This window comes from Garra rufa, chromosome 10, assembly GCF_049309525.1.
Source record: "Garra rufa chromosome 10, GarRuf1.0, whole genome shotgun sequence".
NCBI lineage: Eukaryota > Metazoa > Chordata > Actinopteri > Cypriniformes > Cyprinidae > Garra > Garra rufa.
Window position 1 is genome coordinate 30,812,549 of NC_133370.1, and position 27,728 is coordinate 30,840,276.

General features: G+C 40.4%; 1 protein-coding gene across 1 annotated transcript; it reads left to right on the forward strand.

Moving 5' to 3' along the window:
• On the forward strand, positions 1 to 27,630 carry LOC141344544 (ADAMTS-like protein 2). The gene is made up of 18 exons (XM_073849424.1): positions 1 to 33; positions 130 to 272; positions 2,528 to 2,603; positions 2,829 to 2,931; positions 3,242 to 3,387; positions 5,594 to 5,717; positions 6,173 to 6,253; positions 6,340 to 6,515; positions 6,637 to 7,069; positions 9,740 to 10,082; positions 11,824 to 11,927; positions 12,008 to 12,134; positions 12,271 to 12,484; positions 17,046 to 17,201; positions 17,304 to 17,474; positions 17,620 to 17,796; positions 19,626 to 19,770; positions 27,283 to 27,630. Exons 1-18 carry the CDS (start codon positions 1 to 3, stop codon positions 27,402 to 27,404), a joined length of 2,874 nt encoding a protein of 957 aa, XP_073705525.1. The 3' UTR covers positions 27,405 to 27,630.
• The last annotated feature ends 98 nt before the right edge of the window (positions 27,631 to 27,728 follow it).

A 27,728-nucleotide genomic window follows, 5' to 3' on the forward strand; every position in this document is an offset into this window, starting at 1 on the left:
ATGACCATTTTTATCCGCAAGTTACACAGAGAAGTGCTTGTGTCTGACAATAATTGCCATTGTTTACAGATTTTCCATGTTATCATGCAAGTGTGCAGCAGTGAAGCACTGTGTCTCTGTCTTTGCCAGGACAGCAGTGAGGGGAGGGAGGATTTCCAGAGGCAGCCAGACGAGGTAGCGCAGTGGTGGGGTGAATGGAGCAGCTGGTCCACCTGTTCCCGTACCTGTGCAGGAGGAGTGCGCTCTCAAGAGCGTCACTGTCTGCAGCAGAGGTACATTGTTCTCAAGTATTACACAAGCTCATTTAGATCTAGCTCACCCGAGGACATGACCCTCCGATATTGTACTAATCAGAAGTGACAGGTGTGATGCATTGTGCAAAGTTCTCCACTATGGGTTGAGAGTTGTCAGTTTGACCCTGGTCTGAACCCACTTTTCACACTGGGTAATGTCACTGACGATCAACTTGAAGGTCACAGAATTCATTTAATGTGGAATTTTTTGGTCCTGAATGCCCAGTTTCTTTTTCACGTTATTAGTTTGCCTTAATAAGCATGTTTGAACTATAACTGGTTTACATTTGATTTAATTTATTTTATTTTTAATTTTAAAGAAAGAGAGAAATCCAATAAAGATAAACCTTTCGCTTCCTCACCCTATACCAGAACTCAGACTAACCCAAGTGAACCCTCACATGAGGAAGGGGGAAAGTGGGAGAGAATTCCCCCTTGACTAATATCCTCCAGCGCACCCAGAGGAATGTCATGTGGAATGAACATCAATCCACTGGCCCACATGACACAGGGAATTCTGCTCAGAATGACAAACAAATTTATAAAATGGCTTTTAGAGCAAATGGTCAAACATTATGGGGAGATTCCACTAGAGATAAGGGCCCTAGCTGAGCCAGTCCAGCTGGCTCCCATTAGCACTTCCCTGTATGGTGGAGGCAGCGAAAGGTGTATGCATGGGGGGAAGGGACAGAGAGCACACAAAAGATGAGGAAAATAATGTATGGAAACGTTTAGAGGGATACCAGTGGCATATGCTGTGGATATAGATGCTGGTTACCAGTATGGGATGCTGAAATACTCCTGTTACCAGTTAAGTAGTTTAGTACCTAAAACTAAAACTATTAAAAAAATGTGAAGTGTAATTGATCTGAAATAAGCGGTTTCACATATGAAAACCAATCCTGTAACCTCCTAAATCAATGATTTAAAAAAAAGGCATTTTTGGCAAATACAAATTTACCATAAATTTACCATTTTTTAACGTTTATGACTGCTATAGCGCCAGCTGTGGTTCAGTCTCCCTAAAACTTTGCATGCTGGTTTAGAATCACCTGTTACATATGCACACCAGGTTTCTTGAAGTTTAGAGTTTCTGTTTAGGCTTTGTAAGCTTTTATGTATATTTGGACAGGCCCCTTTTCTAAACGACCCTATTGTACCTTCCCAAAGGGCACTTTTTTTTTTACATTATTGACCTATAAAGTTCATAGAATTGCACTGCAGTGTTTTTTTTCTAGATTTAGTGACTAGTTTTTTCACATTTTCTCAATCTTTTAACAAATGGCTGGTTGACAGCAGTGGTTCTAGAGTTATTCGGAATGAGGAGTTCTATTATAAGATATAAATATTTTGTGTACGTGTGAAAACCGTGCAATGTACAATCATTTACACCCTTGAAAAATGCACTATCACCCCCTCAGTGGATGATTTATTTCAAATTTCAGACCTTTAGGGCCATGAGTCAAACAGGCCTGCCAAGTTTCATTCCGATCAGCCTATGTTAACCTTGTCTAATAGGGTTTAAAGTTTATTGGTTTCAACCTATGGTAGCCATCTTTTTTAAGATATGCAAATGTGCTTATAGCCACTGTACACACAAGAGTGTGTGTACAGATTTTCACATTGATAGGACATTTCAAACTATCTTATTCTGTTTAAAAGTTATAGCAGTTTTAGTAAAGGCAGGTTTTTGACGTCCCTTTGCAACAGAGAGTTGGAAGGTCAACTTTTTTTTTGATAGTTATCGATTATTTGACAAAGATGTGAAAATTTAGTCCGATGTGAACCAAGGATTCCAGTGACATAAGACACATGAGCCTGCATCGAATGGTTAAGGAGTTATGAGCGATTTCATACTTTTGATCGCTGTAGCGCTCCTGTCAGGCCGATTGGGGTGAGCATTGGTGACATTGTTGATGGTAAGAGTACTACCATCCCTCCAAGTTTCAAGTTTCTGCGACTTATGGTTTGGTCTGCCCGATCAGTTTTACTTGGAGATTGCTGATATTTGGCCACTCTAACAATTACAATGGGTTTTTAGAACTATGCGTTTGAACCCCTAATGACACAAGCATATAACAAAATTACTAAAAATTAGTATAGTATATAACGTATAAAAAATGCATTTCTAGCATTTTTTTTATATCTGCCAGTCCTTTTATGAATGCTTCCAAATTTTAATGTGCAATCAAAGTTTGGAGGACTTATATAATATACAGATGACATGTTTTCAGACTGACGTCGACCCAAAACATCAACAGTTCCTTCTGCACAGGACCATCCAAACAGTATCAGCTGTGTACAAATCAGGTATGGCCTAAAGTTTATGAGATCTTCATAAAGATGTTTGTGTACAATTAAAGGATAACCCATAATAATGTGATTGTGTTAATGGGTGGAATACTCCATCCAAGCCATCTGGCATAACTGTGCATTTTTACACATGTTGGCTTGAAGCTCTAATATCTGCAGGCTGTTTGACCTGCTGCCTGGCTCACGAGCTGTGTCTTTATTGTTGTCTGGATGTTTGCCTAGCCGTGCCCAAACAGCAGAATCAGCTTCAAACAGCACCAGTGCTCTCAGTTCAATGCCAAAGCCTTCGGCAGGAAGCACTATGAGTGGGTTCCACTTTATCCGGGTAAAAAAAACGTCCCTCAGTGTTTTCTTTTTCCACCTCTTTCTCTGTGTTTTTTCAAATCGCTTTAGTTAATTTGCTCTCCTTCCTAGTCTTTCAGCCTTTCAGTGTTTTAGACTCTTCTGAATTTCTTGTCTTGGCCCTTGGCCAGCTCAGTTATAGCTCACAGATGCCCCTTTAGGATTATTTCCTCAGCCCATAGTCCCCTATGTACAAAAGAGGCCTCTCAATGCCATAAAGACCTATTATCTCCAGAGGAATTCTCTAAAGCCGAGATCGTAATGATGTTTTGCTGATGTCACCTCCTGTTCAGATGATTACATCAACATCTCCAATAAGCCATGTGACCTCCAGTGCACCACGACCACAGGAGAAAGGCAGCTGTTGGTGCCTGCCCATGACGGGACATTCTGTAGGGACGGGATCTACCAGGGTGTTTGCATCGAGGGCCAGTGTCAGGTGTGTTTCAGAATATTATTTGGTGCAAAGATTTTTCCAAGCTTCAATAGCCAAGGTCCTGTAAGGTGAGAAGGTTACATTAATGCTATAATTAGGATGCTTGACGTCTAGCCAAAGCAGTTGTTCAATCGCCACTCGCTGTAATTGGGATCAATTAATTCTAAAGCTAGAATAAAACCAGACATAGAATCATTGAATCTATTAAGCTGAAATTTGTATATATTATTATTGTGTGTGTGTGTGTGTATATACAGTATATATATATATATATATATATATATATATATATATATATAAAAAGTCAACCCCAAAATTATTCATACCCCTGGCAAATTCTGACTTAAAGTTACGTTTATTCATCCAGCAAGTTTGTTTTTTGACCAGAAATAACACAGGCTTCTTCCAAAAGATAATAAGACGATGTACAAGAGGCATTATTGTGGAAAAAATGATTTCTCAGCTTTTTATTTACATTTGAACAAAAAGTGGCATGTCCAAAATTATTCATACTCTTCTCAATAATCAATAGAAAAGCCTTTATTGGCTATTACAGCAATCAAACGCTTCCTATAATTGCTGACCAGCTTTTTGCATGTCTCCACTGGTATTTTTGCCCATTCATATTTAGCGATGAGCTCCAACTCTTTCAGGTTGGAGGGTCATCATCACCCTGATCTTTAGCTCCCTCCACAGATTCTCAATTGGACTTAAGCTGGGCCACTGCAAAACGTTAATGTAAACGTTTTTGTCTGCTAACTATTTCTTCACCACTTCTGCTATGTGTTTCGGATCATTGTCGTGCTGAAATGTCCACTGGTGCCCAAGGCCAAGTTTTTCTGCAGACTGCCTGATGTTGTTGTTGAGAATTTTGATGTATTGCTCCTTTTTCATGGTGCTGTTTACTGTGATTCGGTTCCCTGGTCCACCGGCTGAAAAACACCCCCCAAAACATTAGGTTCCCACCACCATGTTTGACAGTGGGGATGGTGTTCTTAGGGTTGAAGGCTTCTCCTTTTTTACGCCAAATGAAGGCTACATCATTGTGGCCAAACAATTACATTTTTGTTTCATCTGACCATAAAACAAAAGACCAGAAGTCTTCTTTGTCCAGATGAGTATTTGCAAAGGCCAAGTGGCCTTTTGTGTGCATTGAGTTGATTAAAACAGCTGTTCCCAATGAATAAGGGTAATTAGGATGCTTTAGAATAGCTTGGACTATTTGGAATGGTATAGAACTTTGGATTTTCCCATAGACTGTGACAGTTTGCAAAGGGTATGAAAAATTTTGGACATACCACTTTTTGAAATGTGAAAAAAAGCTGAGAAATATTTTTTCCACAATAATGCCTCTTGTACATCGTCTTATCTTTTAGGAGAAGTCTGTGTCATTTCAACAACAACTGTTTTTAAATAATAACTTTAAATTGGTGTTAGATGACATATAAGTGTAATAACAGAGGAAATGATAATGAATACTTAAAGGGATAGATTGCCCAAAAATGACAATTTTGTCATTATTTACTTAACCGTGAGACCTTTGTTCATCTATGGAGCACAAATTAAGATATGTTTGATGAAATCCGAAAGCTTTCTGACCCTCTATACACAGCAAGGGTCCTACTACATTCAAGGCCCAGAAAAGTACTATTGACAAAATACTCCATGTGGCAATGGTGGTTCAACCGTAATTTTATGTAGCTACAAGAATACTCTTTGTCTTGGTACTCTCGATAATAGCGGTAGACGACAACTCTGGAAAAAGAATTGTTGAATAAAGTCATTATTTTTGTTTGTTTTTTGCACACAAAAAGCATTCTCGTAGCTACATAAAATTACGGTTGAACCACCATTGTCACATGGAGTATTTTGGCGATGTTCTTAATACCTTTTTGGACCTTGACCCTTGCTGTCTACAGAGGGTCAGAAAGTGCTCGGATTTCATCAAAAATTTCTTTATTTCTGTTCCAAAGATGAACAAAGATCTTACAGGTTTGAAAGGAGATGAGGGTGAGTAATTAATGACAGAATTTTCTTTTTTGGGTGAACCATCTGTTTAAATATCTTCTAAATATAGGGTACTGTATGGGTAAAATAGTCTAATGGGACAGAGATCAGGTTTAAGTTTTTCTGTAACAAAAAATATCACTTTTGCCCTGTGTTTGTGAGATTATGCTTGGTGCTAAACACTATCTTCTCTTGGTTGCAGGTGGTAGGGTGTGATGGGAAATTGTATTCCAGTAAAACCATAGACAAATGTGGAGTCTGTGGTGGAAACGGAGGTTCTTGTTATCGTGTCTCAGGATCTTACCGGAAAGGGATCACACAGTTAGGTATACCTTATGTTAGCATTAAGGGTTGAATAGACCGTCTCTTGCCAAAAATGGTTACCTTTTATCCATGTGTTTTGTAAATTGAGGGGATATTTTAGACAAAAATCCAGAATTCTGTCACTATTTGCTGACCCTAATGTCATTACAAACCTGCAGGTTCTGTAGGACATAAAAGAATATATTTTGAAGAATGTTGTTTACCTAACAATTCTGGTTCCCTTCGACATCCATTATATTTTTTGACATGGTCATCAGGAAACTTTTTGTTTTCCGAAAATGAACAAAAGTCTTTAGGGTATGGAACGACACAAGGGTGAGTAATTAATGACAGAATTCTGGATTTTTGGCTGAGCTATCCCTTTAACAAAGATGTCTCCTTTGAACGCAAACATTATTTACAAATAAAGAAATGTAACAGATCATTTAAAATGTATTCATTTGTCTTTTTTCTTTAGGTTATTTGTTCATAACCAATATACCATTTGGTGCTACTGATATCCAAATCATAGAGCGTCGGAAAACTGAAAATATCTTGGGTAAGAGTTTTTTTGGGTTGATCTGTCAAAGTTCAGGTGGGCCAACAGACATTGAAAAACGATTAAATGTATCTTTTATCTTCTAGCTCTGTCTGATGAAGCTGGTCACTTCTTCTTCAATGGGAACAGTGTAATTGACAATCCACAGAACTTCCATGTTGCTGGGACAGTCTTTAAGTATCGAAGGCCAGCTAACCTCTTCTCTGATGGCTTTGAGTACATCATGGCTCAGGGTCCCACCCATCAGGCCCTGAATGTCATGGTAGGTATATAGGTATGTAAAATCATCACAACTGTATTTCTATCTATTAAATATCTCAGCCAGAATGTAGTATGTAGTATAATTTTTGTCTTTTCTCAGCACCTGTTTTCTTTTTGTTCAGTATTACAACCTCAATGGAAAGATGCCTCACATTACATACGAGTACACAGTTCCTCGAGCTCCAGAGCTGAGGGCGGCGCCTCTCATAGCCTCTACACCTGAGCAACCTCAAATAAGCAACCTGATGTCAAAGACATCCAAAGACCCTTCACCAGGAGAGCCGAAGGCCAACACATCCTCTACTGAGCTGTCCTCCACTCATAATGAAATCGAGGCTCGTAAGGAATTTGGAAAGAAAGGCAATCAGAGCACTTCATTGGGACCTCAAGATAATGTGGAGGTGCATGTGGGCCATGAGGAGATGTTGTGGGAACTTCAGGCCTCTGTAAACTTCAGTGAGCTGCCTGGACTGGTATTGTTTAGACCTGTCAGTGAGGTCCTCCAGAATGAACTAGATGATGAAATGCACCGTCTTGAGGCACAAGGCAGTTTTGGTAAGTAAGCTTTAGTGGGGGACATCTTAGGTTCATTCATTGGCATTTCTTGTCGCTTTCACACTAGAGCAGGGGTCTCCAAACTCGGTCCTGGAGGACCGGTGTCCTGCAGAGTTTAGCTCAAACTTGCCTCAACACAACTGCCTGGAAGTTTCTAGCATGCCAAGTAAGACCTTGATTAGCTGGTTCAGGTGTGTTTATTTAGGGTTAGAACTAAACTCTGCAGGACACGGGCCCTCCAGGACAGAGTTCGGAGACCCTAGCAAGGACCCTAGAGGATTTGGTGGGGACAAGGGTTTGACTGACCATAAAGTTAAGCTTATTTGATTTGGGTTAAAACTGTTTTGCTTCAAAACTGCTCTTGGGACTTTTTGGAAAAGGGTGTGAACTACAATATGGGTCATGATTTATTTAAATGTGGGAATATTTTGACAATTTTAAACATGATTTCTAACACAGGTACATTTTACAAAAAGCAAAGTGTGAAAGTAACATCAGAACATGAATTTAAAGGGGTATGGTATAAATGCATATATATTTTAGTCTATGCGTTGTAATATAAAAAAGTTCTGAAAAGTAATCATATTCCAATTATTATGTATACTGTACAATAATTAAATTGTAGCTAATTCTGGTTAATTGTATTACAGTTTATGATGGCTGTAGCTACACATTTAAAATCAGTTAATATTAGCTATACTGAAAAGTATTTTTTAATATGCTAATATTGTTTTCACTGTAAATGTTTAATATATTACAGTTTACACCTTGCAAAATCTGCAAAATGTTAATTATTTTACCAAAATAAGAGGGATCATACTAAATGCATGTTATTTTTTTTATTTAGTACTAACCTGAATGAGATATTTTACATAAAAGACAATTACATATAATCCACAAGAAAAAAATAATAGTTAAATTAATAAAAATGACCCTGTTTAAAAGTTTACATACACTTGATTCCACAGCTGTTTTCTTTTGTCATGAGTCCCTTGTTTGTCCTGAACAGTTAAACTGCCCGTTGTTCTTCAGGAAAGTCCTTCAGGTCCCACAGATTCTTTGCTTTTTCAGCATTGTTGTGAATTTAAACCCTTTCCAACAATGACTTTGATTTTGAGATCCATCTTTTCACGCTGAGGACAACTGAGGGACTCGTATGCAACTGTTACAGAAGGTTTAAATGCTCACTTATGCTTCAGTGCCAGGGGTAAAAACTTTTGAACGAAAATGAGGATGTGTACATTTGTCTTATTTTCATCTAGTACTGCCCTTTATAAGCTACAGAAGATACTTACATGTTCCCCAGAGAACGCAATAAGTTAAATTTACCCTGATCTTCAAATTCAAAAAGTTTTTACCCCCCAGCTTTTAATGCATTGTGTTTCCTTTTGAAGCATCAGTTAGCGTTTGAACCTTCTGTAATAGTTGCATTTGAGTACCTCAGTTGTCCTCAGTGTGAAAAGATGGATCTCATACAGTCATTATTGGAAAGGGTTCAAATACACAGAAATACTGAAAAACCTGTAAACTTTGAACATGGTCATTTTTATAAATTCAACTATTATTTTCTCTTGTGGACTGTATGTAAACATCTTTTATGTGAAATATCTTATTCAGGTCGGTACTAAATGAAAAATAACATGCATTTTGTAAGATCCCTCTTATTTTGTAAAATAATTAACATTTAGCAGATTCTGCAAGGTGTATGAAAACTTTTGACTTCAACTGTAAGTATAAAAAATATTTTCCTTTTTTAAATAAACTTACAATTACAGTATCATTTTAAAGTTGGGGTCAGTAAGTCTGCATTTATTTGATCAAAATACAATAAAAAACGGTATATTGTAAAATATTATTACAATTTAAAATAATTTTTTTATTCGATTTTTTTCAATAGATTTGAAAATGTATTTTTACAGCTTATTTTTTGTCTTTAGTGTCACATGACCCGTCCGAAATCACTATAATATGGTGCTAATTTATTCTTTTTATCCATATTGAAAGCTTTTGTGTTTCTTAATATTTTTGTGGAAAACATCACAGATTTCTAGTGAATAGACAGTTCAAAAGAGCAGCATTTATTTGAAATAGAAATATTTTACATTATAAATGTCTTTATAAATGTATTTACTGTCACTTTCGAAAAAATTTTAATGTGTCCTTTTATAAAAGTATTCTTTTCTTTTTAAAAAAATTGTAACACTTTACAATAAGGTGTCATCTGTTAACATTAGTTAAAATGTATTAAACTCAAACGAACAAATGAACAATGAATAATACATTTATTAATCTTTGTTAATGTTAGTTAATAAAAATAGTTGCTCATTGTTTGTTCATGCATTAACTAATGTTAACAAACTAAGATAAATAATTGCTGTAGAAGTTTTGGTCATTCTTAGTTCATGTTAACTAATGTTAACTAATGAACTGCATTGTAAAGTGTTTCCAAAAATATTTTACCAATCCCAAAATTTTTGAATGGTAGCATATATTTTGTTAAATATAGAGTACATTCTGTAAAAGTCATAGAAATATCCACAAATTTTATTAAGTTAATGTAATGTATATTTTGTACAGTAATTGTATACTATAAAATATTGCTACTTATGGCTAAGATGTCATGGATTGATTGATGAATTTCCCATTTAAACATGCTTTGCTGTTGTCCAGGTGCTGATTCCAACCTGATTGATGGTGATTCGTCTAGTTCCAGTGACTCCAATCACACCTCTACACCAGTTCTGCAGAGTCTCTTCTATGATGGAGCATCATGGCCCTCAGGCTCCAGACAGCCCTGTAAAGACGGCTCTGCACTCGCAGGTTGCACCGTACTCAAACTCAACTCTTCACTGGACAACAGCCTGACACTGGAGATCTACCCGGGCAACCTGGACATGCACGGCCCAGATGGAGAGTCTGTATTTGAGCCCAGGACTAATGACTCAACAAACCACCGGTCCAACCTTCTCCAGCTCCACCAGGTGGAGCCAGTGCAGACCCCCCACAGCGAGAGGTCAGACAGAGGGTATATGAGTGGATTGAGCCTTTAGATGAATGCTCTGACATATTTATTGCCACGGTCTGGCTTGAGCTGTTATGAATGGAAACGTGCACCAATCTTTCAAAATGTCACTGTATCCTTTCCACAGATGTGCTTGTTAGGGTAGAAAAAGATAGAAAGCTTTTTCTTTTCTAGCCTTCGGTTCTCAAAGGGAACATGAACATGAAATTATGAAAAATAAATGGAGCTTTTCTTAAATTATGGATACGCAGGAACTCAGGGGATTTACATTTTCTGCCATAGTAACTGTATTGATGATAATGTAGTACAGTGAATCAAATACTTAAGCAAACATATAAAGTGTGAAAGTGTCAGGGTCACTGAATTTAAAGTCTGAGTTATAAGCGCACTTGCTTTAGCCTATATACTATAAAATAACAAGCTTGAATTTTTTTATAGTTATATTTTTGGCTGTATTTGGACAGTTTGAATTGAGACAGAAATCATTTAGAGATAAAAGAAAGGAGAATAGAACTGGGAAAGGACCACATGTCAGCTCTGGCTGGCCAATTCCAGTCTTACCTTCACTCTTAAAAATAAAGGTGCTTTGCAATGCCATAGAAGAACCTTTTTTGTCTAAATGGTCCCATAAAGAACCTTTAACATCTGAAGAACCTTTCTGTTTCACAAAAGGTTCTTTGTGGCAAATAAGGTTCTCCAGATTATAAAAAGGTAAGCAAGAAATGGTTCTTTAAAGATCCTTTGACTCAATGGTTCTTTGCGGAACTAAAAATGGTTCTTCTATGGCATCGCTTGAAGAACCTTTTGAAGCACCTTTATTTTTAAGAGCGTTGTGCCAATATTTTCACTGGTCAGACCATTTTTGGACATTTCGGACATTCTGATTATATTTAAAACACTTGTTTTTCTTTAAATAATTGAAGCTTATGAAAAACTGATTTAACATGTAATATATAAATAATATGTACTCTACATTGCAGTTCAAAGATTTTTATTTTTTTAAAGATTTTTTTTTCTGCTTATCAATGTTGTGCTTATTTAATTAAAAATACAGATAAAACAGTAATGTTGTGAAATATTATTGCAATTTAAAATAGCTGTTTTCTATTTTAATATACTTTAAAATAGAATTTATTCCTGTAATGGATTTTCAGCATCATACTTTGGTCTTCAGTGTCACTTGATCTTTCAGAAATCATTCTAATGTGCTGAGTTATTATCAATGTTGGAAACAGTTGTGCTGCTTAATACTTTTTTGAACTTGTGATACTTTCTTTCAGGATTCTTTGATGAATAAAACATTAAAAAGAACAACATTGATTTAAAATAGAAATATTTTCAAACAATGTACATGATTGTTGGGTTCAGTAAATTATTTCGTCTTTCTTTGTTTGAAAGAAATTAATACTTTTATTCAGCAAGGATGTGTTGATATGAAGTTGATAAAAAGTTAAAAAGTAAAAATGTTATTTTAAATTGCAATAATATTTCACAATATTACTTTTTTCTGTATTTTGATCACATAAGGGACTTCTTTAAAAAGCATTAAAATGTTACTGATACCAAACTTTTAAATGACAGTTCTTGTATATTATATTTTAATATATTTAATATATATTTTTTATGTATATATTATATTTAATTGTGTGACAAAAGTAAAAATGTAAAAAATTTGCAGTACTGCTCACCATCTTTTTCTTGTCTTTTTTCTTGATCTGTTCTACTCCAGCAGTAATGAGTTTGAGGTTGAATCTCTGAATCATGACGTTAGCATGTCCGACATGTACAGATGGAAGGTTTCTGCATATGCGCCTTGCAGCTCAACATGTACAACAGGTGAAATCACAATTACTCATAGACAGTAAGACACATTTGTAAACACACAACCAACCTGACATTATACTCTGTATCTGTAGGCATAAGTACATCATATGCCTTATGTGTGAAGTACGACGGGTCAGAGGTGGATGAGAGCTACTGCGATGCATTGACCAGGCCGGAGCCCACACATGAGTTCTGCACAGGGAAAGAATGCCTGCCCAGGTGTGATACTGACACTTTATGCAATTGTTTGAGTTTTAATATAATTTTTGTTATTATACTGTAGGTAAATGCATTGGAAGCAGCAGATGCTGTTAATATCAGATCTTAAGTTGTAGTGTCCTGAATTCTGAGGCAGGTGGGAAACTAGTCGCTGGAGTGAGTGTTCCCGGACATGTGGAGAGGGGTTTCAGTTCCGCACGGTGCGCTGCTGGAAGATGATGGCACCGGGATTTGACAGCTCTGTTTATGATGAGCTGTGTCAGGCCGTGGATCTGCAGAAGCCAATTACACGGAAAGCCTGCAAGAGTAAAAGCTGCGGGCCGCAGTGGGAGATCTCAGAGTGGTCTGAGGTCAGTGTTTTTAGTCTCAAGACTTTATTTAAAATGTACAGTCGTGGCCAAAAGTTTTGAGAATTACATAAATATTGGAAATTGGAAAAGTTGCTGCTTAAGTTTTTATAATAGCAATTTGCATATACTCCAGAATGTTATGAAGAGTGATCAGATGAATTGCATAGTCCTTCTTTGCTATGAAAATTAACTTACTCCCGAAAAAAACTTTCCACTGCATTTCATTGCTGTCATTAAAGGACCTGCTGAGATCATTTCAGTAATCGTCTTGTTAACTCAGGTGAGAATGTTGACGAGCACAAGGCTGGAGATCATTATGTCAGGCTGATTGGGTTAGAATGGCAGACTTGACATGTTAAAAGGAGGGTGATGCTTGAAATCATTGTTCTTCCATTGTTAACCATGGTGACCTGCAAAGAAACGCGTGCAGCCATCATTGCGTTGCATAAAAATGGCTTCACAGGCAAGGAAATTGTGGCTACTAAGATTGCACCTAAATCAACAATTTATAGGATCATCTAGAACTTCAAGGAAAGAGGTTCAATTCTTGTTAAGAAGGCTTCAGGGCGTCCAAGAAAGATCAGTAAGCGCCAGGATCGTCTCCTAAAGAGGATTCAGCTGCGGGATCGGAGTGCCACCAGTGCAGAGCTTGCTCAGGAATGGCAGCAGGCAGGTGTGAGCGCATCTGCACGCACAGTGAGGCCAAGACTTTTGGGAGATGGCCTGGTGTTAAGAAGGGCAGCAAAGAAGCCACTTCTCTCCAAAAAAAACTTCAGGGACAGATTGATCTTCTGCAAAAAGTATGGCGAATGGACTGCTGAGGACTGGGGCAAAGTCATATTCTCCGATGAAGCCTCTTTCCAATTGTTTGGGGCATCTGGAAAAAGGCTTGTCCGGAGAAGAAAAGGTGAGCGCTACCATCAGTCCTGTGTCATGCCAACAGTAAAGCATCCTGAGACCATTCATGTGTGGGGTTGCTTCTCATCCAAGGGAGTGGGCTCACTCACAATTTTGCCCAAAAACACAGCCATGAATAAAGAATGTTACCAAAACACCCTCCAACAGCAACTTCTTCCAACAATCCAACAACAGTTTGGTGAAGAACAATGCATTTTCCAGCACGACGGAGCACCGTGCCATAAGGCAAAAGTGATAACTAAGTGGCTCGGGGACCAAAACGTTGACATTTTGGGTCCATGGCCTGGAAACTCCCCAGATCTTAATCCCATTGAGAACTTGTGGTCAATCCTCAAGAGGCGGGTGGACAAACAAAAACCCACTAATTCTGACAAACTCCAAGAAGTGATTATGAAAGAATGGGCTGCTATCAGTCAGGATTTGGCCCAGAAGTTGATTGAGAGCATGCCCAGTCGAATTGCAGAGGTCCTGAAAAAGAAGGGCCAACACTGCAAATACTGACTCTTTGCATAAATGTCATGTAATTGTCGATAAAAGCCTTTGAAATGTATGAAGTGCTTGTAATTATATTTCACTGAAACAACTGAAACAAAGATCTAAAAGCAGTTTAGCAGCAAACTTTGTGAAAACTAATATTTGTGTCATTCTCAAAACTTTTGGCCACGACTGTATATGTGAATTGAATATTAGCTGCCAGACTGATGTATTTCTCAACAGTTTTTAGTTTATTTGTACTTAAAGGGGCTATATGCAATTTTCTGAAATTTAAACTCGCGACTGACACCTGTGGCCAAAAAACGGAACTGCTCTTCCTTTCTGCTCGCTCTCGCAGCGCGCCGATGTTCACTCTAGTCCTTGCTCGGCGCCGGTCGCTCTCAATCTTCGATCTTTTTCGGGCACTTGTCAGGGGTTTAACTTTTTTAGTCTTCTGTGGAGTTACTGTTGGTGTCAGAGTTGTCCTGGGTCTCTTCTGTGTATTCGCACAATCCATTGCACTGCTTGCGAGTGTAGGCTAATTGCTGACTAGCGGCGGTGGCAGAGTGATCTGAAATGTTTAACATGAACGCGCTTGACGTCACATCCGCAGACAGTGCGCGAAAAATCCGACCCGACAGAAAATAGGAAAAATAGGATACAGGCTTATAGGTGCACCCGCTGTGAGCTGACAAGGTGTCAGTATGCTCATCAGGAGATGTTTGAGTCATAAATGGTCAAATAAAAAGGCTATTGTTAGGTTTATTTTGGGGAAAAAGTTGCATATAGGCCCTTTAAGCTTGGTTTTAAAAATAGTGCTTATTACAGAAATAATATATTTTAAAACATGCTTAACTGAATGTAATTTTTTTAGACAGTCAATTACATGTTAATTGTAAATGAATGTAAATTATATATATTTAAGAAAAAAAAAATTTCATTTAAAATTTTTAAGTTTTAGTACATTTTTAGTACTATTTAGTAATATTTATTTAATTTTATTATTTCTATGATTGTGTGTGTGTGTGTGTGTGTGTGTGTATATATATATATACAGTATATATATATATATATATATAAATATGTATATATCAAAGTTTGATTTATTTGATCAAAAATACAGAAAAAATATGAAATATTATTGCAATTCAAAATAACATTTATTTTTTATTTTAATATACTTCAAAATTTATTTCTGATGTAAAACTGAATTTTCATCAGCCATTACTTATCTCATTACTCTTCAGTGTCACATGATCATTCAGAAATTATTCTAATATACTTTACTTTAATTATCAGTGTTGGAAACAGTTGTGCTGCTTATTTTTTGGATACTGCGATACTTTATGTTTCTTTGATAAATTAAAAGTTTATTCAAAATATAAATCTAGATACAAGATAAATCTTTACTATAACTTTTAAACAAAAGTTAACACATCCTTCCTGAATAAAAGTATTAATTTCTTTCAAAGAAAGAAAGAAAGACAAAAATTACTGCCTCACAAACTTTGAAAGGTAGTGTATATTGTTACAAAAGATTTCTATTTTAAATAAATGCTGTTTTTTTTTAATGTTTCAATCATCAAAGAATCCTGAAAAAACTATCACAGGTTCCAAAAAAAATATTAAGCAGCACAACTGTTTCCAACATTGATAATAAATCAGCATATTAGAATGATTTCTGAAGGATCATGTGACACTGAATACTGGAGTAATGATGCTGAAAATGTAGCTTTGCATCACTGGAATAAATTCTATTTTAAAGTATAATGAAATAGAAAACCACTATTTCAAATTTCAATAATATTTCACAATATTAAATTTTGCTGTATTTTTAATTAAATAAACACAGCTTTGATGAGCAGAAAAGTCTCCTTTGAAAAGTGTAAATATCTTGCTGATCCTAAACTTTTGAGCGGCAGTGTATACATTACATTAATTTGAACTAAATTAAAAGGAGAAATGCTGCCTTGGAAACCAGCTGAAATAAAAAATATTTTATTTTATTCTAGTTAACGATGATCATATTTCATGCAACTATTTTTTTTTCTATAGTACGAAAACATACCTCTGGGAACTTTTTGGCAAGATGTGAAACACATATCAATAAATACATATCACTGCAGTTCCCAACAGAAATTAACACTAGAGGTGGTAAAACAGCGAGCACTTGTAATTGTTTCATACACAGTTATGATTACAACTCCATATGTTTCGCTTTCCGGTCCTAGCAAGTTTGCTTGGTAGCTCAGCCGGCATGGAATTGGACTTAGGATGCCAAATCCTTGGGTACATATCCCATCAAAAACATGATTAATGATAAAGAGAGATTTAAAAAAAAGCTCAAACGGCATGCTTGCATTTGCGTTTTTACATCACATTCCCTTTTGGTCATGCTATCGGGTAGGTTTAAGCCCCGTTCACACTAGACGCGACTTCTGTCGCTGCATGTCGCCAGAGGCTGGCGATGAGGTCGCTAGTGGGCGTTCTCATTACTGGTTGCTTAGTAACGTCATTTAACAGATGTTTTTATCCAAAGCAACTTTAGAAACAAAGACAAGCAGGTTACAATTCATTTTAATGCAGTTGACATTATTTTTGTATGTGGGCATAGACATGTCATATAAAACAGGACAATCACTGCTGGAGCTGAAAGGTGAATGATCACGAGCACTATCGTCTTCTTTCCTATTGGCTGTCGCTCTCGAAAGTCGCTCTTCATTTGCATAAAGTTTAGAGATTCTGAACTTTGTCGCGTCGCTGGACACGCCCACATCCGGTCGCCAACGGTCGCTGACGGCCGCTGTCGCGTCGCTTAGTCGCTGCATGTCGCGTGTAGTGTGAATGGGGCTTTAGGCGTAGTGCAGATGGTACGTAATTTTAAAACATCATGGAGCATTAGAATTATAGCGCCATTCAATGGAGATTTCAAGTCAGAACTGCGGTGACACGTACAAAACCAACAACACATAAAACGTACCATATGTATGTTCATCTGTTCCAGGGAAAAAACTGAACACTGATTTAGCACCACCCAGTGGAAATTTCACATCGAATATGTCACAAAAAGTACATGGCATTACGTTTTTTCGCATCTTGCAGAAAAGTTTCCAGAGGTACATTTTCGTCATGAGACCAGGTTGGTAATGTTTGTGTATTTCATTCACAGTGTTCAGCTCGGTGTGGCGGTCGTGGGGTGAGGAGCCGTGAGGTGCGCTGTTCTATGGAGGCCAGACTCTGTAACGAGTCCACCAGACCGGTCAGCCAGAGAGAGTGCGAGGGACCGCCCTGTGACCGCAGGTGGACCGTCTCTGACTGGGGGCCGGTGGGTTTCAGAAAACATCCTACAAAATATCACATAGAAATTTAAAACATTATATTGTCCATTAAACATGACATTATGTGTCTTTGCTTCTCCTTCTCTAAGTGCTCAGGGCCGTGTGGGGAGGGCAGGATGAGACGCTACGTGGTGTGTAAGAACAGTAGTGGGAAGGTGATTTCTGATGGCCAGTGTGATCCAGAGCTCAAGCCGCTGGCCGTGCATCCGTGTGGAGACAAAAACTGCCCTGCCCACTGGGTGGAGCAAGAGTGGGAACAGGTGAGCTGCCCTTATATACTGCAGTTCATAAATGGTAACTCTTTCCATCCATCTCCTATTAATTTTTATGTTTTATTTAACAATAACAGCACTGCACTTGTTAAATGAGCTGTTTACTGTAGTATTTTGTCTTGAACATTCTCAGTGTAATGCCACATGTGGCCGCGGGGTGAAGACGCGTCAGGTGGTGTGTGCAGGGCTGGAGGGTGGTGTCTTTAAGGAGTTCCCCGAATGGATGTGTGACAGATCCCTCAGACCTACGGACAGTGCGGCCTGTTTTGAGAGACCCTGCTCCAAGTGGTTCACCACATCCTGGTCCCAGGTTAGGAGGGATTTTTGTAGTTTACCTGGTTTGGCAACTCTTCTTAATAAACTTTTTATATCCTACAGAGTGCAAGGGTTTAATGCCAAGTGTATGTTCATCAGGTGTTGACACATTAGGTTCACACAGTGACTGTGCTGGACAAAATACTAACAACTCAAAAATAAAAAATAAAAAAATAAAAAATACATACTCAAAAAAAAAAAAACTCATTGAGTTCATGTTCACATCATGTTCTCACGCAGTGAAAAATATAACGTGGAACAAACAGGAAACTGACAAGGTGTCGACAGTCAAGACAGAGCAGGTTACTTTAGGTATGAAACAAAGTCCCAGCTTTCAAATTTTGTAAGTTTTAAAAGAAATTCAAACAATAAATACCTTTTTGTGGCTCTTTAATGTGTTGTGACAGATTCCTGTAGTTCCTCAGTTTAAGTGAACCAATAATCTCTTTCTTTTTACTAGTTACAGCACAATATAAACATGAATGAACACCAGAAGATATCTTGTTTCAACCATGGAAAGTTGTCAATACACACCATTTTTCAAGTTCAAGTCCACCGACATTAATCTACTCTCATGTCTGGTTTGTTTGCCAGAAAAAATAGTAGATTCAGATTCGTTATGATTGTCAGAACGTCTGTCAGTCAAACTTGTTGCAATTACAAGAAATAAAGTCATGTGAGATGGTATAAAAGTGAAAAATGGGGAGAAAAAAGCCTCAGTTATGAGATATTATGGGATTTAATTACAATTACAAGAAATTAAAGTTGCAATTACAAGAAAAAGTTGGAATTGTGAGAAAAAAATGTTATGTAAGATGATATTAAGTCAAAATTGTAGGATAAGGCCACAATTATGAGCTGCTATGGGATTTACAAGAAATAAATGCCCTGTGAGATGGTATAAAGTGAAAAATTGTAGGATACAGCCACAATTATGAGATATTATGGGATTTCATTGAAATTAAGAAAAACAAAAGGAACAGTTACAAGAAATTATGGGTTTTAAAGTTGCAATTACTAGTAATAAAGTTGTGTAAGATGGAATAAAGTGAAAAACGAGGAGAAAGTATTAGTTATGAGATATTGTGGGATTTAATTGCAATTACAGGAAATTACAGTTGCAGTTGTGAGAAATAAAGTTGCGTAAGATGATATAAAATCAAAATTTGTAGGATAAGGCCACAATTAGACCTATGATATATTATAAAAGGCACAAGTACAAGAGTTTATGGGATCCAAAGTTGCAATTGCAAGACATAAATGTCCTGTGAGATGGTATAAAGTGAAAATAAGGAGAGAATGCCTCTGGTTTTAACTGCAGGTATGAGAAATTATAGTTGCAAATACAAAAAAAATGAAGTTGTGAGAAATAATATCACAATTCTGCGATATAATCTCAATAGTAAGATCAATAACATGTAAAGCTGTCATATTTACCAATACCAATCATATGTGAGGGCTAAAAGGTTCCCTACAATGTTGATGTTGGTCATGCAGATTTGCCATGCTGACCAAAAGAAAGTTCTTTGATTTAAAAGTGACTTCTGTGGGAGCCTTGATACATAAATTATAGACAACAGCCCTTTTTTAGTACACAAAATGTCACTGAATTTAGAAAACGTCTGTATGGTATCTGATACAAACGACTGTAATTCAGCCTAATTGTTATACAGGGCTACTGTCAGGCCAACTGTTTATAATTATTATTTTTTTTTCACATTGCTTTGAAAGTCATGAGTGCAAATAAGGTGTGATTTCTCTGTTTGGGATAATGGTTCATTAAAATGTTTGACTCTCACATGTGTTTGTGTCGGTGCCCTGCAGTGCAGTAAGACATGTGGGATTGGAGTGCGCGTGCGAGAAGTAAAGTGTTATCAAGGAGAAGAACTGGGCCATAGCTGTGATTCAACACTGAGACCAGAGGCCAGGCAGAGCTGTGAGGTGCAGCCCTGCACTACTGAGCCACCAGGTACTATTATAGCAAACCACAGCACAACAGAAACAAACTGACGTCTCCCATTAGGCTTGAGACTGTCTAAGCATGGCTATGCATTGCAGACTTTCAACAAGACAGGCCGTAAGTAAACGGAAAAGAAATCCAATGAATCTTTATTTGGAAAGATGCTGTAAGGACGCAGCCTGGCATGGCTCTTATTTGATCATGCCAGTTGTAAGTAGTTTACGCTCTACCTTTTAATGAAACACAGCAACGAGTGCGTGTTAAAACGCCTGGCTCTATTAAAAGCACATGTGATTCTATCTTGGCACAACACAAGCTAATTCCTGTGAAATTTAGACCAGATTAATGCTTTGTTGTTTTAGAAGCTTTGCAAGGCAAGTGCATCATGCATGTCGTCAATTTGGCAGACAGTTTTGTGTTTTTGGAGTGCAGTGACATTCCTTGTTGAGATTTTGTAAGGAGAACGTGGTACAGAACAGTTGTCTCATCTATCGTTAAACTGGGATTTTAACATGGGAATAATGTATTTCAACATTATTCAGCTAATAAAATATTAAAATAAAATATTGTAAATATTTTAACCTATGTATTTTAGCTTTATGTGCTATTGAATGGACTTCAACATCAAAAATTAAAACAGATTTTAATCTGTGGAAAAAAAAAATGTAAACATGTACATGCATGTGTTTATTATATAGCTTTGTGTGCTATAAAAAGCACTTAAACATTTAATAACTTGCATTTCAACATTATTCAATTATTAAAATATATATATTTTTTCTGTTAAAGAGATTTTAACCTAGAAAAAATATTTAAATGTGTGTATTTATTTATTATACAACTTTATGTGTTATTAAATGGACTCCAATGTCGAAAAACGTCTCAGGTTACGTATGTAACCCTGGTTCCCTGAGGGAACGAGACGCTGCGTCATACAACGCTTTGGGGAACGCCATTGGCGGGCCGCACTCTGAGTCATAGTCTACAAGTCCAATCAGAAGACGGGAGTGACGTCACAGGCGCGGTGACGTCAGCGACCAGGAAGTATAAAGCACGTGCGTTTGAAGCCGGCGGCAGCTCTTAGGAATGAAGCGAGCGCCGCAGGGATGTGGGGATTATGGTCCATGACGCAGCGTCTCGTTCCCTCAGGGAACCAGGGTTACATACGTAACCTGAGACGTTCCCTTCCGGGAACTCGAGCTGCGTCATATATATGAACCTCGGATATATATGAACCTCGGCCCTCAGGCACACGAGGAGAAAGTAGTAGTCCTTTGTCTGGGGACGGCCAGAACAAGAGGGACACAAGAAGTGCCTGGTGAACTTGCCAGGACACTGGAATGGCTCCGCCTGGGGAAATTGCCAGGACGCGAGAAACAATACATCTCTGTCTGTGACAACCACCAGACAAGAGGGATATATATATCTACCTTGGCACACGAGGAGAAATAGTAGGAATACATCTCCTGTCTGGGAACTGCCAGACCAGGAGGAGTAACATTCTCTAGTTCTGAGAGAAACAGTCCATCTCAGTCTGGACACAGCCAGCACACTGAGGGATAAGGAGTGCCTGGTAGATTGGGTGCTAGGACACAAGTAATACACCTCCGTCTGGGGAGATAGCCAGACCGAAAGGGTACAACATACTTTCCTTGATAGAAGGAATGCGCCTTAAAGGATTAAACTCTGCCTAGGGAGATTGCTAGGACAAGAGTAGTATTACAACAGGAATAACAGTACGTCTCTTGTCTGGGAAACTGCCAGAACAAGAGGGATAAACTCTGGGCCTAGCCTTACTGCTAGGGCAAGAGGACAAACGAGCCGGGAGTGGCTCTGAGGTCAAGTTCGTAGAATCTGACGAACGTTAGAAGTGAGGACCAACCCGCCGCACTGCAGATGTCCTGGATAGGGACATCTACCATCAGAGCTTTGGAGGCAGACACGCCTCGGGTAGAATGAGCCTTGACTCCCAACGGAGATGGGAGACCAGAGGACTCGTAGGCAGTAGAAATGGCATCCACGATCCATTTACTGATAGTGGGCTTTGAGGCCGGGCACCCCCTCTTAGGGGGGCCGTAACAAACAAAGAGTTGCTCTGATTTACGCCACATGGCAGCTCTGTGGACGAAGGTGTCTAGTGCTCTTACTGGACACATTAGGTTATACTTCCGATGGTCGGGCTCCACGAATGGAGGAGGATAGAACGCTTGAAGCGTGATCGGCTGTGGTGTTGAAGACGGGACCTTTGGAACATACCCAGCTCTCGGGTAGAGAAATGCTTTGGCCAACCCAGGCGCAAAGTCAATATAAGAAGGGGCCACCGAAAGGGCCTGCAGGTCCCCAACTCTCTTAGGAGAGGTAAGAGCAAGCAGCAATGCTGTCTTTAGGGTAAGCATGCGATCAGAGACCTGTTCTAAGGGCTCGAATGGAGGCTTACATAGAGCTTCTAACACCACAGCTAAGTCCCACGTGGGAACTCTCGGTTTCGCTCGAGGCCTCAGCCTGAGTGCACCGCGGAGGAAACGTGTGACCAGGGGATCTCTGCCCACTGAGAGGCCACCATGAGGGGCGTGGTAGGCCGATATAGCCGCCACGTACACCTTCAGGGTGGAGTGAGCTAACCCTGCGGAGAGACGAGTTTGCAGGAACTCCAGTACTGTACCAACCGGGCAGTGAACTGGGTCTAAACGGCGTTCATGACACCATGAAGCAAACAGGTTCCATTTAAGGCCATAAAGTTTCCTCGTAGAGGGAGCTCTAGATTGGAGAATGGTCTCAACCACCTCGGCTGGGAGACCAGTTTCTATGAGTTGCGCCCCCTCAGGGGCCACACCCATAACTTCCACATCTCTGGGTGGGGGTGGCAGATTGCGCCCCCAGCCTGGGAGAGGAGGTCCCTTCTGACGGGAATCTCCCATGGAGAACCGTCGAGGAGGGCGATTATATCCGAGAACCATACTCGGGCCGGCCAGTACGGGGCTACTAGTAACAGCCGTACACCGTACTGGCGAACTCTTTCCAGAACTCGCGGGAGCAGAGCGATCGGGGGGAAAGCATACAGACGAAGCCTCGGCCACGTCTGTACCATAGCGTCCAGTCCAAGAGGAGCTGGAGGAACTAGAGAGTACCAGAGGGGACATTGCGATGTCTCTTGAGTCGCAAAGAGGTCCACTTGAGCCTGGCCAAACACTCTCCAGATTTGCTTCACTACTTGAGGGTGAAGCATCCATTTCCCGGGCCTCAGCCCCTGCCTCGACAGGATGTCTGCTCCCACATTGAGACGTCCGGGAATATGGACCGCTCTCAACGAAAGAAGCTTTCCTTGAGACCACAGGAGGATCCGGTACGCCAACTTGTATAAGGGGCGTGAACGCAGACCTCCCTGGTGGTTTATATACTGTAATAGACTACCGCAGTGTTGTCTGTACGGACCAGCACGTGACGGTTTCTCAGGTCTGGAAGGAAATGCTTCAGGGCCTGGAATACGGCCAGCATCTCTAGGCAATTTATGTGCCAGGAGAGATGGTGATCGTTCCATAGACCGTGGGCTGAGCGGCCACTCATGACCGCTCCCCACCCGGTGAGGGATGCATCTGTCGCTAGCGTGACGCGGCGGCAAGGAGCTCCCAGCACTGGACCTTGAGATAGGAACCAGGGCTTCTTCCACATGTCTAAGGCACGTAGGCATCGCCGCGTGACCTTGATCTTGCGAAATGGGTTCCCCCTCGGGGAAAACCCCCTGGTTTTGAGCCACCACTGTAGCGGTCTCATGTACAGCAGACCAAAAGGTATCACGTTGGATGCAGCTGCCATAAGACCTAACAGTACTTGGAACTGTTTGACAGTGAGGGACAGGCCTAGCTTGACCGCATTTACTGCAGTAAGGATCGACTCGATCCGAGCAGGTGACATTCGTGCCTGCATCGTGGTCGAATTCCAAACTACGCCTAAATAAGTGGTTTTCTGCAGAGGAGAAAGCACACTGTTCTTGGCGTTGAGCCTCAACTCCAGCTTTTTCATGTGAGCAAGGACAACATCTCGATGTTGAGCCGCTAACTGTTCCGAGCTGGCTAGGATCAGCCAGTCGTCTATGTAGTTGAGTATGTGGATGCCCTGGAGTCGCAGAGGAGCCAGAGCAGCATCCACACACTTCGTGAAAGTTCGGGGTGAGAGTGCTAGGCCGAAAGGAAGAACTCTGTATTGGTAAGCTTTGCCCCTGAAAGCGAACCTGAGAAACTTCCTGTGTTGAGGAAGGATGGAGACGTGAAAATATGCGTCTTTTAGATCTATCGTGACAAACCAGTCCTCGGACCTGATTGAGACACGACATGTCTGACAGTCAACATTTTGAAGTTCAGTTTTCTGACTGAGAGGTTTAGCTGTCTAAGATCTAGAATGGGCCGCAGCCCCTCATCCTTCTTGGGAACAATGAAGTACCGGCTGTAGAACCCGGATTCTCTGTGTTGAGGAGGGACCACCTCGATGGCCTCCTTCCTCAGGAGAGTTTTTACTTCCTGTTCCATTACCAGACCCTGCTCGGGGCTTACAAGAGTAGGAAATACCCCGCTGAAAGGTGGCGGCGGAGCGCCAAATTGGATGTAATACCCTTTCTCTACAGTGCCCAGGACCCGCGTAGATACATTCGGCAGTAGTTTCCACGCTGCCAGAAACTCTACTAAGGGGACCAGCCTCTCGAGACAGGTTTCTGGATTTACTTGAGGAGCTGGTTCGGTGACCTGTAACAGCGTACTGGCAGGATGCACCTGAATTAATTGCTCTGAGGACCCCCGTGTGGGTTGCGAACTCTCTAGGTCCGCTATGTTTCCGGGCGGAACAGCTAGAGAATGATGTTCACGGGAGATTGCCGCGCCCTGTAATACTGGCAAGGTTAGCTGACAGATCTCCTGAGGGCCCAGAGGAGGGGCGGTCACCATGAGCTGTGGTGAACCGCCCGCCTCTCCGAGAGGGGCTGCCCTCGTCGGCCCTGAGACGCAACCATCAGGGCCGTTTAGCCGAGGACCTCCTTGACTGGAGGACGACCCTCAGGTCCGGCCTCGTCTTAGAGGCCCCCGGCTTAGAGTGTTGCTGAGCCCGCCCTCTAGGTCTTGCCGGAGGGGTACGGGTAGCAACACTCCTCTTCTGCGCCTCCCGGTATGAGGAGCTCGTACACGGCTGGGGCTGCTCCCGTCCAGCAGCCCCAGAGGAGTAAACGCGGCGAGGAAGGTATCTCTGGAACGCCGCCGCCTGTTTACGGGCCTCCTGGTGCCTGTTGACAACTGTGTCAACAGAGTCACCGAAGAGGCCGGTGGGATGCAGGGGGGCGTCCAGGAGCGTGACCCTGTCCTTCTCTTTCATATCGGACAGGGTCAGCCACAGATGCCTCTCCGCGGCCACCAGGGCTGCCATAGACCGCCCAACAGCTCGGGCGGTCTCCTTGGTGGCGCGGAGCGCAAGATCTGCTGTGCGATGCATTTCTGTGACGCTAACCTCCTCGCCTTCGCTAAACTCCTTTAGCAGGTCGGCCTGGTCTGCCTGGAGAACAGACATGGTGTGAAGACATGCACCAGCCTGACCTGCCGCCGTGTACGCCTTGCCCATCAAGCCGGATGTAACTTTTAATGGCTTGGTGGGCAAGGACGGAGCCTTCAAGGACGATGCCAAACCAGGAGACAGATAGCTGGCTAGCGTCTGTTCGACCTGGGGCATCGCCTTATAGCCGTACTCCTCCATCCCCCCACATTACCGTAGTAATCAGATGAGGGGGAGAAAAGGCGTGAGGAGTACGGTTTTTCCCATGATCTAGTGATCTCTTTATGGAGATCTGGGAAAAAGGGAAGGCTCCATTTGGGAGGTGCTGATTTAGCCCGCAGGAAGCGCTCATCGAGCCTACTTCCTTGCGGTTCATTAGATTGAGCGGTTGGCCAACTGATGTTAAGTTTGGCGACCGCGTTTGTCAGCACCTCCACAAGCTCCTCATAGTGGGGTGAACGGGGGGGTGGTTGATGTTCTGCAACGCTCTCCACGTCAACCTCCTCGGAGGAAGACAGGAGAAGCGTTGACTCCTCCTCTTGGAGGGAAGGAACCGCAGTGCGGGCTTCCTCATCCAACAGGAGGTCAACCGATCCACCGGGTGAGGAGAGAGATAGGGGATCACCCGTCTCAACTCCCTCCAGTAGATCGAGCTGCGAACCCCACGAGTGCAGCTGCCGCTCCGCCTCGACGGAAGCGGGGCCAGACCCCCGAGGAATGCTAGCGAAAGCCCCCTCCCAAGCAGACCACACATAGATCGTGTGTATCCCTGCCAACAATGAATCTTTGGCAGGGAGGGATACACCGTCTATGTGGCTGCTCAACCGCTCTTTCTTTCTTAAAAGATCTCTTTCCCCCTTTAGAAGACATACTGCTCAAACAAAGTTGTGCAAAACTGGCACAGAAAAACAGCAAACACAGAGCACTCTCGCTGAATGACAAAAGCTGCCGCCGGCTTCAAACCCACGTGCTTTATACTTCCTGGTCGCTGAAGTCACCGCGCCTGTGACGTCACTCCCGTCTTCTGATTGGACTTGTAGACTATGACTCAGAGTGCGGCCCGCCAATGGCGTTCCCCAAAGCGTTGTATGACGCAGCTCGAGTTCCCGGAAGGGAGCTAATTATTTTAACATTATTCAATTATTTAAAAAATTTAATATATTTAGGAATATACTTTATGTTTTTTTTCTGTTAAAGAGAATTTAACCTGGTTAAATGTTAATATTTAAATGTGTGTATTTACCTAAACTGTTTTATGTGCTATTAAATATATATATATAAAAAAATAAAATATATATTAGATATTTTAACCTGGAAAAAAAAATAATGTAAATATTTAAATGTATGTATTTATTAATGTGCTATTAAATGGATTTTAACATAAAAAACCTTGTATTTTAACATTATTCAATTATTAAAATATTTAAATATATGTATTATGTATTTATTTATTTTATAGTTTTTTTCTGTTAAATGTGTGTATTTATTTTATAGAGCTTTATATGCTATTAAATGGACTACTTAAATGGAAAATATGTATGTATTTATTTATTGATAAATAATATAGTTTTATTATATTACATTTAAATACATCATTTGATATTTGTGCCCCTGTACCACCAAAACCAGTCCTAAGGGTCAATTTGTTGAAAATATTGAGGAAAATCACCTTTTAAGTTGTCCAAATGAAGTTCTTAGCAATGCATATTACTAATCAGAAATTATGTTTTGAAACATTTACACTAGCAAATGTACAGAATATCTTCATGGAACATGGTCTTTACTTAATATCCTAATGATTTTTGGTATAAAAGAAAAATCAATCATTTTGACCAAGACAATGTTTTTTTTGGCTATTGCAACAAATATACCCGTGCTACTTAAAACTGGTTTTGTGGTCCAGGGTCACATTTATTTTGTATTTAATACAAATTAATTATATTATTATGTTTTCATATCTTTTAAAACTATCTGTTTCTTATTTTCCCCCAGCTGAGGATGCTTGTCAGGATAAGGCGACAGCTAACTGTGCCCTTGTCCTGCGGGTGAAGTTGTGCACTCACTGGTACTACAGGAAGGCCTGCTGTTTGTCCTGCAGGAACAAGAACCAGTGAAGTCTGTCTGGCTCCTCACTGCAGTTAATGTGAAGACCCTCTTCCACATACTGGACGCACTGAACCCAGACCCTATCCAGCCCTCAAACTACATTGCTGTCAACCTCTCCTCAAAAAACAAAGGTGCTATATCAAAAGGGCACTGGCCCTGGTCGTGGTCCTGCAGGGACGCGGTGAAGGCAGCTCCTGTAACTGGACTGCAGAGGAGCCGTGGGTCTACTGATGATAGAGACACACAGTCCTCTGATCAAACAACTGTAATGTGTACTGTAGAAGCCTTGATTCTGCTTATACTGTACACACTTCGAAATAAATACACACTCA